The following is an 18254-nucleotide window of genomic DNA, read 5'->3' as shown; positions in this document are numbered from 1 at the left end:
TTTGCTATGATCTTCTTGTATATCACAATCTCATCTTTTTAGCTAATATACTCGAAAATGGATTTAATGATGAAAGGAAAATTATCACAGCAATTATCTTGACTACTAAACAGATTGGTTGAGTTAAAGAATGCAGAAATATATAGGGCATAAAATGCCCATCGATCAAAAGGAATAAAGATGTGTTTCTTCTCTTCTCATTAGGTCATCAAAACACAAACATATGAAATAAATAAATAAATAAATTGAAACTTTCTTTCTAATACTTGGGCATGTTTGTGTAATTTCAAGCAAGCTCATTCTTCAGCTGCAGCACTTGCAGCACTCAGGTCCACAGAAAGATCAAGAGCCTGAAACGAAGAACAAAAAAAGAGCTTATAATCAAGGGAAAAAAATCCAAACTTCCAACGGTACATTATTTTCCCCCCCTTTGATATGATATTCTCTTATGCAACATTATATTTGGAGCATAAATGCTTTTGTGCTTGCAAATGCGTAGTTCCAAGATCATATGGTAAATCATCAGAATCCGGTTCTCTAAAGAAGAAATAGAAATGCTATATTTGGAGAGGTAACAAATTTGGGTCTAAATTTTGCTTGGAACAAATAGAAATATGCTTAGTTCTATGCCATATCTACCAACCACATGTACCATTCTATTTTTCATTAAAAATTATCTTTACTTTATGAAAATTTATGATAGTTCCAACAAAAAGGAGTTAAAACAAGGAAACTAGTCCAAGACATGCTTTTACTAAATGAAAGATACCATTTACCACAAAGAATGAAATATTTGAAAGTGTAGAGAACTCTCAATGTCCTCAAACAGTGTAGTTATTATTGTACTTACAATGAAATATTTATTTCAATTGTATATTAACTAAAAAAAAAAAAAACGAACCTTTCCAGTGATCTTACTATATATCTCAACCACATCTTTTACTGTGGTTTCAAAGTGTGTGGTAGCATCATAGCTCTGCAAGGAATTGAATTCAGGTTAGTACAACTGATTTTCGAAGTTAAAAAGAATAAGGAAAGAAATTCCATTATATAGGCCGAATACGAAATGTGATAAGATTTCATACTATCATGAAGGAAACCAGAGACAAAAGCATTCCCTAAATATTTTAAAATAATATCCAAATTTAGGTTTTTAAATTGTGAAACTTACATAACATGAGATGTTAATTACTTTATTTACACCAAAAGAATATTTGATTCTTCTTTCTTCCCACACATCCAAGCCCTATTTATTAATGACAGGCTCAATATTTTCCATCAGTCAAATAATACAGGCAACTTAGTAATGTATTGGTATGTCAGTGCTCTATATAACCCTTTCAAGTGTCCTGTCACAATGGATAGGAAATAACACAAACAAAAAAGAAAAAAGAAAAGAAAAGAAAAAACAAGATATGCTTATGAGAGATTCTACTTAGTACTTACTGTAGAGATGAAACACCCATCAGATGCATGATCATTGGTGGGTTCAAATCTGTCATAAATGTCATAGAATGTCTCATCTACCGGTCCAAGAAGGTCAATACCAGGCTTCAATTCCACCTCAGGTTGGTCAGTCTCTGCTTCTGTTGTAACAAAAGCAATATATTTTCCTTGGGCTGCTACATTGTGAGCATAAGAGCAACAGAAGAGATACCTGCAATATAACAAGGGAAATCAGGAAACAGAACCTATGAAGTTTGAAGTAAGAATACTCCTAAGTACAAGTCCATTCTTTTACTCTTATTTAATTTTATAATTTGTAAGTGGTAACTAACAACTGCAGGAACCTAATTAATGGATAGTATAATGCATGGTTAATCAATAGTTCTTTATCAGTGACATTTAGACGTGATAAGGTCTAGAAACTCTTTTTCTTTTTTTGCCTTTACTAACATATCAAAGCAAACGTACATATCAGATTTACGGCCAAGTTGCTTCTGTGGCAGAATGACTTGTGCTGAGTGAGAGTCATTGGTGTCTGGAATAGGATGACTCATAATACATATTGCACGTGCAACTTTTCCAACCGTCCGAACCTGTTGGATCAATTAAAAAGTATCAGATGTTCTGCAGCAATTCATAAGAAGACATTCATGCGAACTAACATTTCCAATAATTAAACAAAACACTTGAGAGAATGTAGCTCACAGTTCTTGCAACTTTAGAAATCTAACAAAGGATATACCTTATCAGGAAGATATGATGGATCACACACCACTTTCTTGCATTTGGCTGTTTCTCCTTCGGAGGTCACACCAATGGCTTGCCCATTATCGTCAAACTCTACCTGTGTATCAGAAGATTAAATGTCAAGAGAAATATACTACAAAATGGGAAAGATCAACTTACACCTTCTCTAATATTTCCACCCATTAGTAGCTATTCACTTGAATCTAACGGCTCCAATTTATTAGTCATCTGAGCCATTAGATGCAACTGGGATCAATGGCCTATGTATGTAAATACTTGTTACACTTAGTGTAAGTTGATCCTTACGTTACATATAAATAAACGGGGTTTGCATCTATTATGTCACATGACACAAAAAAGTTTCCTACACATACAACAGTTTGTGGGGCCCGCACTTTTTGAAGCAAAAAAAAAAACTAAGGCACGCAAAACGAATCTCTATAACATTACACAATCACTTTTCCTACAACATAACTCTTATAAAACCTTAAATAAACTGCAAAAATTGAAAGAGAATAGAATAACTAGTAAGGATAAAATGAATTGCTTTAGAATATCAGACAAGATACAACCACAAAATTCAATTTAATTCTCTGGATACAAGTTACAAGATTCCTACCACAAGTTATAGAAGTTTAATTGATTTTCCTGAAAATAGAAGTATCATCACAAACTTACCTTGCATTCTGGCTTGTTGAGCATGTATGTTCCACCGTACACAGCACTCAAACGTGCAAATGCCTTCAGACAATCAAAGGACTCGAAGTTAGTTCCTGAAGTATGCTTGCTATATTTAAAGGGGAAGACAGATATAGAGAACCTGAGGCAACTCTCCCAGTCCATATAGTGGATATATGTAAGGTGAACCTCCTTGAAAACGTGCTAAGGACTCTGCGTAAGTCTGTACAAAACAGACAACAGATTACATGCTTATAAAGTTTAGGATGTTATTTTTTGTACACAAAATATCAATGTTGTAAGCTGAAATGTATAAGACAAAAATTTGCTTGAAGGAGAAACAGAGGAAGCCAAAGGAATCTTCGTGATATCATTTAGTAATTTCAATAGCCATGCACCAAAAATGGACCAAAGAAACAAGCTATTCTCAGATTTGTAATCTAAAGAAAAAAATAAATTCAATCAGCACTTCATATGATTCTTCAAATAATCATAAAAATAAGGAGAATATGTTGCATGAGAAAATTTGTCTCGTGCAATATGAGAAACATATTTCCCTAAAAAACAATATATGCCAAATGACTATGTGGTCCAGAAACAGGATAACGACACATATACACTGATATCTAAATCAACCTTGTTGATGCTAAATTCTAGCAGATCTAAAAATCAACTATCATCTAGTTTTCCCTTTAGCAAAGGTGTTGTTATAGCATAATGCATTAAGGATTTAGCTTCTGGTACAAATCAATAATCTTTTACTGTAGTCTTTAGGATGCTTCTATGTTATCATGTAATTCAATATCATGAGGATACCAACACATAGGAACTGAAATGTGTTTGACATAAAAGATATTTGAAGCATCCTTTGATCGCAACTCTGTTGTAAATATTGGCTATTTAATTATTATTATTTGTTGTATTGGGCCAGGCCCATTAGGTCAAGTATTAGGGTTTTCATTCTCTATAAATAGAGACCTCTTTGTACAGATTATTTACACAATTCAATAATATTTCAAATTCCCTTTTTTCTTTCAAGTTGGTATCAGAGCTCTCGATCCTGAGGGCTCTGCTTCTGCGCCTATTGTCTTTAGAACAAAACCTTTTATTCTTTTCGTCTCTTGCTGCCATCAGCCGCCACCGGAATTTTTTTTCCGGGGAACTCTTGGATCGAGAAGACCTCAGTTTCCCTCGTCTTGTTCCAATTTATCATTTAAACACCTTCAGTCACGTTAAACACTAGACCTCTGTTACTATTCATCGTGTTTCAACAAAACAAAATCTGTTCATTGCGTTTGGACCATTTCCCGGCGGCTTTTCAACTCCGACCATCCCCAGATAGAACCGCGCTTGCCGGACGACGTTGCCCCAGAAATCTCAGCCCGGAAGGCCACTGCACGCGCCCACACGCGCCTCCCTTTAATCCGCGAGTGAAGCCCACGCGCAGCCAGTCTCACCGGCGCGTGGAGGCGCGTGAGACCATATTTTCGGATCGGATCACCGCCATTTTGATCGTCCCTTCATCCTCTTTCTGGATCTGTGCTCTAATCTCAGATCGGACGTCGTTTGGTATTTTTTTGTGATTTTTTGGCTGATAAAAATTCATTTCCTTGAATGAGCTACTTCTATCCCTAGGAAATATCTCAGTTTCCCAAGGTCTTTGACTTCAAACTCAGAGGCAAGCCGTGTTTGCAGAATCTGTTTCTCCACAAAATCATAACTTGTGATAATAATATCATCAACATATACAAGGAGCACAGTAAGCTTCCCATTTTGGGAATGTTTGAAGAAAAGAGTGTGATCTCCTTGACTTTGTCTGTATCCTAAGCTTCACATTGGGTTGTTGATTCTGGTGCTACTGATCATATGGCTTGTTGTGCTGACTCCTTTACTTCTTATCATCCTACCATTGGAACTCCTACAATAGCCATGGATGATGGCTCACATACATCAGTTGCGGGTTCTGGTGACATAAACTTACAATAGTCCTTACATCTTAAAGATGCTTTTTATGTTCCTAAACTCTCAACGAATCTTCTTTCTATTCATAAAATTACAAAAGATTTGAATTATACTGTAACCTTCTTCCCTATCCATTGTGTTTTTCAGGATCTCGCCACGGGGAAGACGATTGGTAGTGCTAAAGAGCAAGGTGAGTTGTACTATCTGGTGTCACAATCTCCCGCAAATAAAGTAACATATCACATCTTGATGTCTCATGGTCAATCAACCGCTGATTCTTTGATTTGGCTTCATCATAAGCGCTTGGGACATCCTCCATTTAATTTACTCAAGTCTTTATTTCTGTCATTGTTTTTGTCTAAGTTTGTTGAGTCTTTTCATTGTGATGTTTGTGAGTTTGCTAAGCATTATCGTGTGTCTTTTCCTTCTAGTATTACTAAGAGTGTTGAACCTTTTGATCTTATTCATTCTGATGTTTGGGGTCCTTCTAAAGATCCTCATGCTTCTGGAAATAGATGGTTTGTTTCTTTTATTGATGATTGCACTCGTGTAACTTGGGTTTACTTAATGCGTGAAAAGTCTGAGGTACCGCAACTGTTCTTTCAATTTTATAAAATGCTTGAGACCCAATTTGGTAAAAAAATCAAGAGACTAAGAACAGATAATGGTACTGAATATGTTAATCACAGTTTTTCCCAATTTATACGAAATAACGGTATGATTCATGAACTTACTTGTGTTGACACCCCTCAACAGAATGTGGTTGCTGAAAGAAAAAATCGTCACCTTCTTAAAGTGGCTCGTGCATTAATGTTTCAAACACATGTACCCAAATACTATTGGGGAGATGTTATTCTTACTGTAGCATTCTTGATCAATCGTTTACCCACTCGGGTACTTGACCATGTAAGTCCTATTCACTCTATAACTTTTTTTTTCCCTTCTATTCCAACTATGAGTCTTCCTCCACGAGTGTTTGGGTGTGTTGCTTTTGTTCATGTTCATAAACATCATCGCAGTAAGTTGGACCCTAGGGCTATTAAATGTGTTTTTCTTGGTTATGTTCCTGATAAGAAGAGCTACAAGTGCTATCACCTGGTAGTAGGAAATTTTTTGTTTCTATGGATGTTACATTTCAGGAATCTGAGTCCTTTTTCCAAGGTCCTCATCTTCAAGGGGAGAATCCTTCACCAGAAAACTCATCACCTCCCTTCTTTGAGTCTTCAGTGTCTACTTCTTTACCTGTGTCAGTGTATCCTCATCTTGTTCCTGTTCCTCCTGTGTCTGATCTTCCTGTGACTGATACATCAAGTTCACCAGAGATACGGAGGATTATGACACCTCAGTTGGTATATCAAAGAAGGAAACAACCCACATTGCCTCAGCAGCAACCTCAATCGTCTGAACCACTGGTAAGTCCTGAATCTCATATTTCTGATCATGATGTTAATACTTCTGATGACTTACCCATTACTACTAATTCTGATGATTTACCCATTGCTCTTAGAAAAGGAAAAAGATCTTGTCCCAAGAAATCTTGTTCCTCTTGTCCCTCTTGTACTCAATACCCTATCTCCCATTTTGTTTCCTCTGCTAATCTTTGTGCAACACAAAAGCTTTGTTTCAGCACTAGACTCTATTGCAATCCAAGAATGTTCAAAATCAGTACATGAAGCCTTGAAAGATGGGAATTGGGCTCAAGCCATGCAAGAGGAGATGAATGCTTGGAGAAAAATAAAACATGGGAGGTTATTGATAGACCTAATGGAAAGAAAGCAGTAGGATGCAGATGGGTTTATGCCCTGAAATATAATTCTGATGAAACTCTTGAGAGATACAAGACTCGATTAGTTGCCAAAGGTTACACTCAAACTTATGGCATTGATTATGAAGAAACATTTGCTCCAGTTGCAAAGATGAATACGGTGAGAGTCCTGTTATCCCTTGCTGCCCATTACGATTGGGATATAAATCAATTTGATGTGAAAAATGCTTTCCTCAATGGTGAGTTAGAAGAAGAAGTCTACATGGAAATCCCGCCTGGTTTTGATTCTGTGAAGGGAGAAAATAAAGTTTGTAGATTAAAAAAGGCATTGTATGGATTGAAGCAGTCACCTCGTGCCTGGTTTGGAAGGTTTACTAAAGTTATGATGACCTTAGGATACAAACAGAGTCAAGGAGATCACACTCTTTTCTTCAAACATTCCCATAATGGGAAGCTTACTGTGCTCCTTGTATATGTTGATGATATTATTATCACAGGTGATGATTTTGTGGAGAAAGAGATTCTGCAAACACGGCTTGCCTCTGAGTTTGAAGTCAAGACCTTGGAAAACTGAGATATTTCCTAGGGATAGAAGTAGCTCATTCAAGGAAAGGAATTTTTATCAGTCAGAGAAAATATGTTCTTGATCTTCTCAAAGAAGCAGGAAAGCTCGGGTGTAATTGAGCAGAATCACAAGATAAGCTATGAAGAGGAGAGTCCTCCAGTTGATAAAAGACAATATCAATGGCTAGTTGGGAAATTGATATATCTAGCTCATACTAGACCAGACCTAGCTTATGCTGTTAGTGTTGTCAGTCAGTTTATGCACGATCCAAAGGAGAAGCACATGCAGGCAGTAGAGAGAGTTCTTCAGTATCTTAAAGCTACTCCTGGTAAAGGATTGTTATTCCGACGTGATGGCAATCTCTCTTTAGAAGTTTACACTGATGCTGGATCCGTGACTGACCGTTGTTCTACCACTGGTTACTGCATGTTTCTTTGCGGTAACTTGGTGACATGGAGAAGTAAGAAACAAGATGTGGTCGCCAGATCAAGTGCAGAAGCTGAATTTCGAACTATGGCTCAAGGCATTTGTGAGTTATTGTGGCTGAAAATTATACTTGATGATCTCAAAATAAAATATGAGGGACCTATGAAACTGCTATGTGATAATAAGTCCGCTATTTGTATAGCTCATAATCCAGTTCAACATGATCGGACTAAACATATTGAGGTTGACCGTCATTTCATCAAAGAGAAACTTGATAGTCGGCTGATTACCACTCCATACATTTCCACTGGGCGTCAATTGACTGATCTATTAACAAAGGGACTTCCTCCAGACGGATTTCAAGAACTTACTAGCAAGCTAGGAATGAAAAATATTTATTCCTCAGCTTGAGGGGGAGTGTTGTAAATATTGGTTATTTAATTATTATTATTTGTTGTATTGGGTCAAGCCCATTAGGTCAAGTATTAGGGTTTTCATTCTTTATAAATAGAGACCTCTTTGTACAGATTATTTACACAATTCAATAATATTTCAAATACCCTTTTTCTTTCAAGTAACTCAATTTCTTTTGATGCATTTATAAAGGTTAATAATGAAAGCCATGTAACTTCTATTTTAGGACTTTTAAGTCCTTCAGGAATGTAAATTATAGGATCATAATTATACAATATACCCTTCGCAAACTCTTCAGTAAAATGACATTTGATAGATGCATAATGTAGAAAAAGACTGATTCCCTGATGTTATCTACGTATCACTATGATATTTTTCATATATTGACCCCTTTTCAGGAAAACAGTAATTGTCTTTCGAGTCCTATATCAGGCTGTATATAATAATAGTTTTAGCTGTGAGAGTCCTTACGCATCGTAATACCGTACAAAAGCTTACGATGATAGTTTCTAAATTAGTACCTTCACTCTCTCTACAAAACACTTGGCTGGCTCATCCAAGTAACTATCATCAAGTTGAAGTGCCAAGGCATGACCAATAAAGTCAATTGTATCATCTTCCAACCCATATTTTCTGCATTTGGAAAAACCATTACAAATTGAAAAGTAGATTAGATCAAAGTATTAAACCGGCTTAAACTAATTGCTAATTTCTGTATATCATATGCAGCCTGCTGCAGGAACACTAGTTCACTAGACTAGAGTGACCAACTGCTGTAAAATCTAAATTAATGTCATAAACTCACTGAAAATGAATACAAGATATATGTAAATCAAAATTTATTTTAATGATATTTCATCTTGGTTTGAACTGCATTGGTGCTCTAGTGATGGAAAACTAAACTTTCAAAATGTTTTAGTTTATGGAGAAACAAAACATTTAGATATGGTGCTCAAATTTTCATTTTGATGATAAAACCTCATTTTGCATAAAAATAAAATTCATTTTTTTTTTCTTTACTGTGATTTTCATTGTCCTTATGCTCATATTAAGGAAGGAAAAGCTTTTTTTATGAAAAAAAATTGAAGTCAAATTTAAAGGGATGCAAAATCTAGTAAATAAGAAAAGGAGAAGAATGGAAGTAGATACATACGATATCAGCTGCCTTGCAGTAACTTGGTTCAAATCTAATCCTTCGTGAGATTTGGGATCATTTGCGTCATAATCTTGGACATAAATGAAGAACTTTCGAGCACGGCGCTTCTCAAACAGTCCCATTAAAGGTGACTTTAGTGCTTCAACATCTGTTGCTGGTACTTTGTAAATCTAAAAATAAATAAATGAATAAAGATATTCTTTCATAATTTTTGTTTTTTAAATATGCAAGAGGCTTTATGAGATGTAAAGTTTGCAATGTAGAAAAATAGCAATTGTGAAGAATACAACAGAAAGCAAAGAATATGGTGCATACCTTTCCTTTATTATACACAAAACTTCCATCTACAGCTTTAAAGTTTAAATACTTTGTAACATCTGTGTGGATGAGAACACGGACCAAAGATCCATTGGCCATCATAAACTACCAAAAAATAGATGAAAAGTTGGTTTTGTCATAAATGAATAGAAATGGAAAACATGCAAGCAGATAGTACAGTACAAATGATGGGAAATCCAAGAAAAAGCAGAAAGTAAAAGAAAAAAATAAAAGCCATTTTATGCATGGAAGATAACTTGAAGCAGATTGCAATGCTTTTTCCTATAACAAACAGAAGAATTTGGTGTACATAGCCTAAAACTTACGAGCAAGAACAAAGAAATATTAGCATATAAGCACAGGTTCGTCGTCCAACTAAGATTTAAAAGGTAAATTAGTAAAAAGAAGACTAAGAAACCCACAATATAGAGATACAGCATGCATAAATATTTCAACACTTTCAACAGCAATTGAGGGAGAGTGACCATTTTGCCACGTTTCGACAAAAAAATTACCAGCCTGCCACGCCAACAGTAAATTTTGTCAAAATGCTACGCGGCATAATTCGCTACACAGTGTAGCGAATTATGTATGCAAGTAATTCGCTACACAGTGTAGCGAAATATGCCACGTCAGAGCCAAAAATGCCACATATCAAATTTTGCAAAATTTGCTACCCTATGTAGCGAATTTTGCAAAATTTGACATGTGACATTTTTGGTTCTGTGCTTTCTGACGTGGCATATTTCGCTACACTGTGTAGCGAATTATACCGCGTGGCATTTTGGCAAAATTTATTGTTGGCGTGGCAGTCTGATAATTTTTTTGTCCAAACGTAGCACTTTGGTCACTGTTCCCAGCAAATGAAGGGAAAATAAAATAAAATTATGATATACATTTTTCTGTTGATCTACATGTCATGACACATGAGAGCAATTACCTTAGGTATCATATCAACATTGTATTCTCTGCTTGAGCCCAAGTGCTCTGGCGTCTTGTCATCTCCCCTAAATTTCTTCCATAGCTGTATAGCAGAAAAGAGTTTTTAACATGGAAACAAAACTAATATGAAATAAAAAGGAGATTCTTCCCAAGCCTCTATTATAAATATGCATCAGAAGAGAGAGACCTGTGTAAGATTAAGAGATGTAGAAGCCCCTCCATAGTAGTCATTTCTATCCATGTGCAACACCTGATTCAAGTGGATAGGAATAAAACGAAAGACCACATGGTCATGGACAGGAAGCACCAAAACTAAGAAAATTAATTGACATAGGCATAAAACATTCTCTGTCACTAAACATCTTGAAATACACAAACAACTGTGCTTTTAGTACTAGTTTTAGGAATATGGTTGTCAGAACAAATAATGAGTAAAATGCATTTTCATCAAAATATAAAGAGAAAACTACTTACTGGTCAAAGTTAACTATTTGTCCATATAAATATTGTGAGAGAGCAATATCAATGTAAAGAACGCCTCCTCATACGAGAGTTCACTGGGCTTGAAGTGTGGACAATACACAGAAACTTGGGATACACTACTCCAAAAGCTAGCTCAAAGGGTGGGAGTGCCCAAGACCTTATAAACTCCACATTAGTTGCTCATACAACCAAATATGAGACTATATATCTCAACACTCCTCCTCACACGAGAGCTAGCTCAAAGAGTGGGACTGCCCAAGACCTTATAAACTCCACATTGGTTGCTCATAAACTAATGTGACACTATATATCTCAACACTCCCCCTCACACGAGAGGGCACTGGGCTTGAAGTGTGGATTATGCACAGAGGGCTGTGAGGATCGAACTTGTGACCTTATAGTCACTCAAGCTTTGATACCATGTAAAGAACCTTGGTATACATCACCCCAAAAGCTAGCTCAAAGGGTGGGAGTGCCCAAGGCCTTATAAAGACCACATTAGTTGCACATACAACCAACGTGGGACTATATATCTCAACAATCAATAAAGGAAGAAAGACAGGAAAAAGGGGGAAAAGAAGAATTTGGTTCTTTTTTCACTAACTTACAATAGAAAAAATGATGAAATTGCAGTTGAAAATTTTCTGATCTGTGATTGTGTAAGTAATAGAGATTTGGGATATTCTCTAAACACATTTTTTGCTTTAAGCTACTACAAATAGTTTTGCGGACAGACATGTGCTGCATTGAATGAGGAAAAACCATATCATTTGGGAAAAAGGTGGTGCGAATATATCTTGTTTGAGTTTTTTTTTTCAATTATTTGAGTAGCGTTAACTTTCAAGGTTGAGAAATTGAACATGACCTATTAATCAGATAAATTAATGCTCACATAGGTTCAAGGTCATGATTAAGATGTTTTACTATGCAAAACAACTGTCCTTGTCCTCAGTTTTGTTAAAACGCAGAGTCTATGTAAAAACGGTGAGATGAGCAAAAACGTAAAATCGCAAAACATAAACGAAACGTAAGAGTTTACTAACATATTAAAAATAAAATATATATCCAACATATATAAAACCAAAACCCACAAACATGTTTATTTTATAAGAATGTCAATTTTAATCTTTGTTTTAATTTACATAGAATAATTTTAATGTATTAATTATATAAGTTATTAAATTTAAGCTAATTAATGACTATATATATATTTTTATTATTACGTGTTATATATATTTGAACTATGCAAAAAAAAATTCATATTACGTTTCAACACTACATTTGAACCATTTTTACGTTTCGACACTATGTTTGAACTGTTTCGGCTCAAAATCCGTTTCAACTACCGTTTTGACTCGATTTTGGTTATAAAAACATAGACACGGTCCGTTTTTACGTTTCGACCATACGTTTTAACAACACTGACTGTCCTAAATATGGGTTATATTTGAAAATTGCAATTACTGATAAGCAGTCTATTAAATATGTTATAGACTTGCTCTTTACAACTGCACTTTTAACCATGTTCCCAAATTTATGTCAAATGTGCTACTGGAAAATCAAATATCCACCAAAAAGATACAGCTGACCCTCAGTTATCTTTGATTCATACGAGGAATGCATCATTTTCCCAACCCATTGCAAAATTCTTTAGAGATAAAAGTTAATAGACCAACTATTTTTCATTTTCATTTTCTTCTTATTTTTCACCTTTCCTACCCCAAATTCATTGAAACTCGAATAGTGGTTTTTCAGGAACAAATTATGCAAAGCGTATAATCACATTTGAGGGGAAAAAAGATATTGCTTCTACCATGTAACAATTGGCATGTTTGGCTAAATATTTATATTTGATTTTAGGTGAAGATTCAGCAATTTTTTTTTTTATAAATTTTTTAACTAATACTACAAAATCAAGTTTAGCAAATAATTACATTAGATAAATAACTTGGCCAAATCTGAATAGGAATAGCCAGCTACATGGAACAATAATTTCATTCGCTCTTGTCAAAATCTACATTTTCATTTTTAACATTTACTTTTCTAACTTTCTTGGGAATACATTTATTCTGAATTTAACTTTTCTTATATGTCATCAAGCTGAGCATCACTTCTATAACAATCAAACTTCGAAATAAAAAAAATGCACAAGAAAAAAAAGGCACAATCAAATGAAAAATAAATAAATGAAGAGAGTGAGTGAGAGAAGAGGAATTACTTTGAGGCCATCAACTGAGAGAAGGCCACTGAGGATGCATTCCTTAAGACCTGTGCCCAGCACAATTACATCGTACTCTTCATCCATGGCAGATTGATTTCAGAGAATTAATGAAAGAGTTTCAAATTCAGAGACAAATAAAAAAAAGTGAAATCAAAAAAATAATTTTACGAGTAAGGAGAGGAACAAGGGAATGTTGTGTTGTTTATGTTTTTGTTTGTGTGAGAGAGATTTGAAGCAGAACACGTCTTTAGCAGCAAGTAACGAGACTAACGCTCCCCAAAATAACTGCTCTCATAATGCATCCACGTGTTTTCTCTCTTAAGGAACCAAAAGTAGTGGTACTGGTATCTATTTAAAAGCCAATAATAATAGATTTTTTACGTGGAGAAAGTTATACTTACAACTTATTTTCGTTTACAACTTCTTACAACCATATCTTAACCGTTGATTTCCGTCAATCAACGGTTAAAATTTTTGTAAATCAAATTTATTAATTCGCAATAAATGACAATCGTTGATTGACGGAAATTAATGGTTAAGATATGGTTGTAAGAAATTGTAAACGAAAATTGATTGTAAGTATAACTTTCCTCATTTTCTATAATACATATTTAAACTTTGGGCATATCAATAATAAGAAATTTTGTATTCAATTTTATCTATTTATTTTACTTGTATGTAACGACATATATAATAAATAAATTAAAAACTGTTAAATATAATTAGTATTGATAATTAAAATTGTATGTAACCTTGTACCCATATAATTTTAATAATATTTTTAAATATTTAGTTTTGATATACCGACTCAATTACCTTATTGAGACGAGTTGATCCCGGATATCTCTGTAAGATTTCAACTCTTTGAGATGGTTATAAGATTTAATCACCTAAATCATTTTATGCAAAATGAAAACGAAAAAATGTTACTTTTTTGTTCTCATTATATTCTTTATCAATAAAAATATATTTGATAATTTTTTTTTACAAACTTAAGAGTTAAAATATTTATTATTTAAAAAATTGAAAAAATTAAATTAAACAGTAAAAGAGAATTATTAAATGAAAAATCTTTTACCACATTCCTTATTGTGTTGTCTTAAAAAATCAAAAGAATTCCATCTTATTTCCTTATTTGAATTAAGATTTTTTGAAGTATAAACTTCCATCCTTGCGATATTTGTTACATAAACAAACATGCTTTACTCACCGGCATATATTACCTAATAATATATTTATATATTTTATTGGGTTTAATATTTTTTCTATCACATGAGATAAAGATAACTCATATGACCTCAAAACAATATAGTTTTGGGGTTTGGAGAAAAAAAGTATAATGATAAACTAAAGACTAATATAATCATAGAAAAAATTAGAATTTTAAAAATATTTTTCTTCAAACATCAAAACGACATAGTTTTGGGAATAACCAAAAAACATTAAACTCTACTTTATTATACAATTATAGTTATTTATTATACATTCATACACCTATCACCTAGATAAATATAATGAATATGAATGAGAGATGTGTAAATTTAGTGTTTTCTATGAGGATAATAGTTATGAGTAGAGCTCGCAATAGTAGTCAATTTGCCCCGACCCACCTTTAATTTGACAAAAAGTAAGACGGAGTAGGTTGACTCATATTTGAAAATGGTTCGAAAATATCAATCCACCCCACTTTATGGTGGATTATCAAGTCAACAAATCTAAATAAAAAAAAATGAATTTGAATATCAAACAAGGATTAAACCCAAAAAATAAGTATTTTCTTTATCAAATAATGTCATATCAACTAGTAGAGTTTAAAGAAAATCAAGTTGCTCTACACACAAAAAGTAAAACTATTTGATTATTGTTAGATATCCATAACTCCCAATATGTTTAATCCTAAATTGTAACTCTTGAAAAGGAGTAATTTCTGTTCATTTTTATTGTATTGTAACCTACATGGTCTTTGGAGCCTATAAATAAAGACATGTACAAAGTTCATGACATAATACAATACAAGAAGAAGCTATTGCTCTACCTTTCTCTCTTATCTCTTTTTTTTATTGGTATTACTTTTCTAGTTATTTACTTTACCTTTGGTTATTTTCTTCTAATTACCTCTGTCTAAAGAGAATCACACCCAAAGAGAATTCCAATGATTAATTCAAAGGCTTTTACATATAAAGAAGCGCGGCGATTAATTCAAAGACTGTGAGCGATCTAGGTTAGTATTTTTTTTATTTCATTACATTTTTTTTGGTTCTTTTCATATTTTGCAATTGATGTGCTGTTATTTTTTGTTCATGGTAGTTGCCTTTGCGTATTATTAGTAGAATGAATGAGATGATTTGATTGATTATTTATTGGTCAGTAGGATTATAGGGACGCCAAGTGGACTAGGTTCACGCGTGATCCCAAGGTACTATATGGACACCAAGTGGACAAGGTTCACATGTGATCGAAAGTATCATACAGGCACTAAATGGACTCGGATCATGAGTGACCTTATATAGACACCAAATGGGCTAGGTTAATGTGTGATCTGATTATAATAGGTATATAGACACCAAATGGACTAGGTTCATGTATGATCCGAGTGTAATGAACTCATCGTTTAAAATAATGTTGTTATTGCCTCTAGATATATGATGTATTTCATATTATATGGATACTAACTTTTCATGCAAGAAGTGAACTCATGGGTGGAGAACTACTCCATAAACCTTGAGTTTACTGAGATAATGTATCTTACCCTGTTTGGGCAAGAGAGCCCTCACAGGGCAAGAAAGTAGTGCAGGGAAAGAGATCTCGGTCATGTTGGATAATGGGCCAGATATTTTGGGATAATATGTATTTATGGGGATGACTATACATATTGTTTTGGCACGATGCATGTTCATGCACATGTATAGTTGATATTATTTTGAGAGATGTGTGTGAGTGTGTGTGTGTGTGTGTGTGTGTGTGTGTGTGTGTGTGTGTGTGTATTACTAATACAATCTGTATTTGAGGCATATGTAGCTTTATGTCATTATATATATGCAGTGTTGATATGTATCTGATTATGTATATAGTATCTGTATGTTGGCACAGAGCCATTTTTAGTCCAATGTATTGAACAATTCGTTACTTATATAGGTACTGGACTTTTCTGATATTCAAGTGAAATGAATATGTGGGAATTATCCCTGGATAGTCCAGTTTACAACGAAAATATTGTCTGTTAGATTCTATACGAGATGATACGTATTATCATACTCGAATAGTCATTGACCATTGATTATGGTTATAGGGTTGTGAGTTGAAATTCTGTTAGGTATGGGACTGTATAGTTTGTAATATTATGAGAAATACCTTATGCATGGCAATACATAAGGAAAATAAAAAGGAAAAAATGAAGTCACATAGTTACAAGGGTAACAGTGACACTTTATTTAGAGTATTCCGCTTAAATTAATAAGTATGCTGCATTTTCAAATACCAAATTGTGTGTTAACAAACTGGTCCAAAACGAGGTGTTACACTCTACTTGTCTATATTGATGACATTGTTCTTGCGGGTGATAGTATGGAGAAAATTCAAAGCGTGAAGTCTTTTCTAGATGGTCAATTTAAAATTAAAGATTTAGGGAAACTCAGATTTTTCTTAGGGCTTGAAGTATCAAGGTCTTCATAAGGGATTGTTCTCAATCAGTGCAAACACACCTTTGAATTGTTGTCTGATAATGGTTTATTGGCTTGCAAACTTGCCACCACACCAATGGATCCTTCGATTAAGCTTCGCCATAATTTGGGACAACCACTGACTGATGTTTCTTCGTATCGCTGGCTCATTGGACGGTTGTTGTACCTTACAACCATGCGTCCATACACTAATCTCAGTGCACACCAGCTCAGCCCATACTTGGCTGCTCCCATAAATGTTCATCTTGAGGATGCTCATTGAGTCTTACGATACCTCAAGAGTTCCCCTGCATAAGGACTCTTTTTCTCTGCTACTTCTCCTTTGCAGCTCAGTGGTTTTGCAGATGCCGATTGGGGTTATTGCCCAGACACTTGTCAATCTGACACAGGTCTATGCATCTTTCTTGGTTCCTCACTTATCTCCTGGAGATCGAAGAAACAAACGACAGTGTCTCGTTCTTCCACCAAAGCTGAATATTGTGCTTTTGCCACCATCACTTGTGAGCTTCAATGGCTCTCTTTTCTTCTTCGGGATTTTTGAATTTCGCAAGAAAACTAGTTCCGGTATTCTGTGATAATCGCTCTGCAATTTATCTTTCTCACAATTCGGCCTTCCATAAACACTCCAAGCATATCAAACTGGATTTCCATATCACTCGTGAGAAGATTCAGTCCGGTCTCTTGCATCTTCTTCCCATTTCCACCACTGACCAGATTGCCGACATATTTACTAAGGCTTTGTTGCCTTCTCCATTCAGCTCTCTCATCTGCAAGCTTTGGCTTCTTGATGTCTATAGCCCAGCTTATGGGGGGTGTTACCAGGCTCAAAAGACAATTTGGGCTCAAAAGGCCAAGAGGCCCAGCCCACCATAACTTAATCTAGTTAGATAAGGTAACATGTTGATAGTTTGTTAGCTAGATTTTTGGTAGTTAGTTAGCTAGTTAGTTTAGCCTGGTGTATATATGATTCTTTGTGTAACTTTACTTAATTGAGTCATTAGATTAATACGATTCATTTTTCAACTCTCTTTTTTTGAGTTTGTTTTCTCTGTTCTTGTATGAAGATTTTGTTCTCATAAGAGATACCATATGATGAAGCAGTCCACTATGGATAGTAATCCTGGCATTTGATTATGTTGTTATGGCCGCGCAGAAATGTGATTGCATATTTATGTTCAAAGTATGTGGTTTTTATGATGTTTGAATTATTGGTTATGCAAATCGTATGTAGGGAGGAATAAGACCCAAAGCTGGTCTGAAATAATGATATTCAAATCGGGAAGTGGGAATTCTACTCCTAATGAAGAATGATGACTAAGGAAAATGTAGTAGAGAACAATGTTGTTTTGTTAGAGCTCAATGTGATGAACTGATTTTGGATGTTGCTATTAGTTAATTCAAGAAGGTAGTTTTGTATATTTGAATAATTGATACAACTTGTAAATTCCTTG

General features: G+C 34.5%; 1 protein-coding gene across 1 annotated transcript; it reads right to left on the bottom strand.

Annotated features, from left to right (window-relative positions):
* Positions 1 to 246: 246 nt before the first annotated feature.
* Positions 247 to 13207, bottom strand: LOC133302566 (guanosine nucleotide diphosphate dissociation inhibitor At5g09550-like). Its single transcript, XM_061502370.1, has 13 exons — positions 13121 to 13207; positions 10607 to 10669; positions 10418 to 10501; positions 9475 to 9582; positions 9157 to 9329; positions 8525 to 8636; positions 3014 to 3094; positions 2872 to 2934; positions 2189 to 2290; positions 1915 to 2039; positions 1447 to 1657; positions 902 to 976; positions 247 to 350 (listed from the first exon to the last, which is right to left on the bottom strand). The coding sequence occupies exons 1-13, from the start codon at positions 13205 to 13207 to the stop codon at positions 297 to 299; spliced, it is 1338 nt and encodes a 445-aa protein (XP_061358354.1). The 3' UTR covers positions 247 to 296.
* Positions 13208 to 18254: the final 5047 nt, after the last annotated feature.

Source organism: Gastrolobium bilobum, unplaced genomic scaffold (assembly GCF_033153095.1).
Source record: "Gastrolobium bilobum isolate Gb01-03AN ecotype WA unplaced genomic scaffold, APGP_CSIRO_Gbil_v1 utg35049, whole genome shotgun sequence".
NCBI lineage: Eukaryota > Viridiplantae > Streptophyta > Magnoliopsida > Fabales > Fabaceae > Gastrolobium > Gastrolobium bilobum.
Note: the sequence above shows the minus strand (reverse complement) of the source record. Positions and strands in the feature narration are given on the sequence as shown.

What these genes read in the sequence shown, in the direction of transcription:
- LOC133302566 (XM_061502370.1), bottom strand. Translation starts at nt 13,207, where the DNA reads ATGGATGAAGAGTACGATGTAATTGTGCTGGGCACAGGTCTTAAGGAA. An exon ending in TTGTGTATAATAAAGGAAAG is followed by an intron (nt 9,330 to 9,474) that starts GTATGCACCATA and finishes ATTTATTTTTAG; the next exon opens with ATTTACAAAGTACCAGCAAC. An exon ending in TCAACAAGCCAGAATGCAAG is followed by an intron (nt 2,291 to 2,871) that starts GTAAGTTTGTGA and finishes TCTGATACACAG; the next exon opens with GTAGAGTTTGACGATAATGG.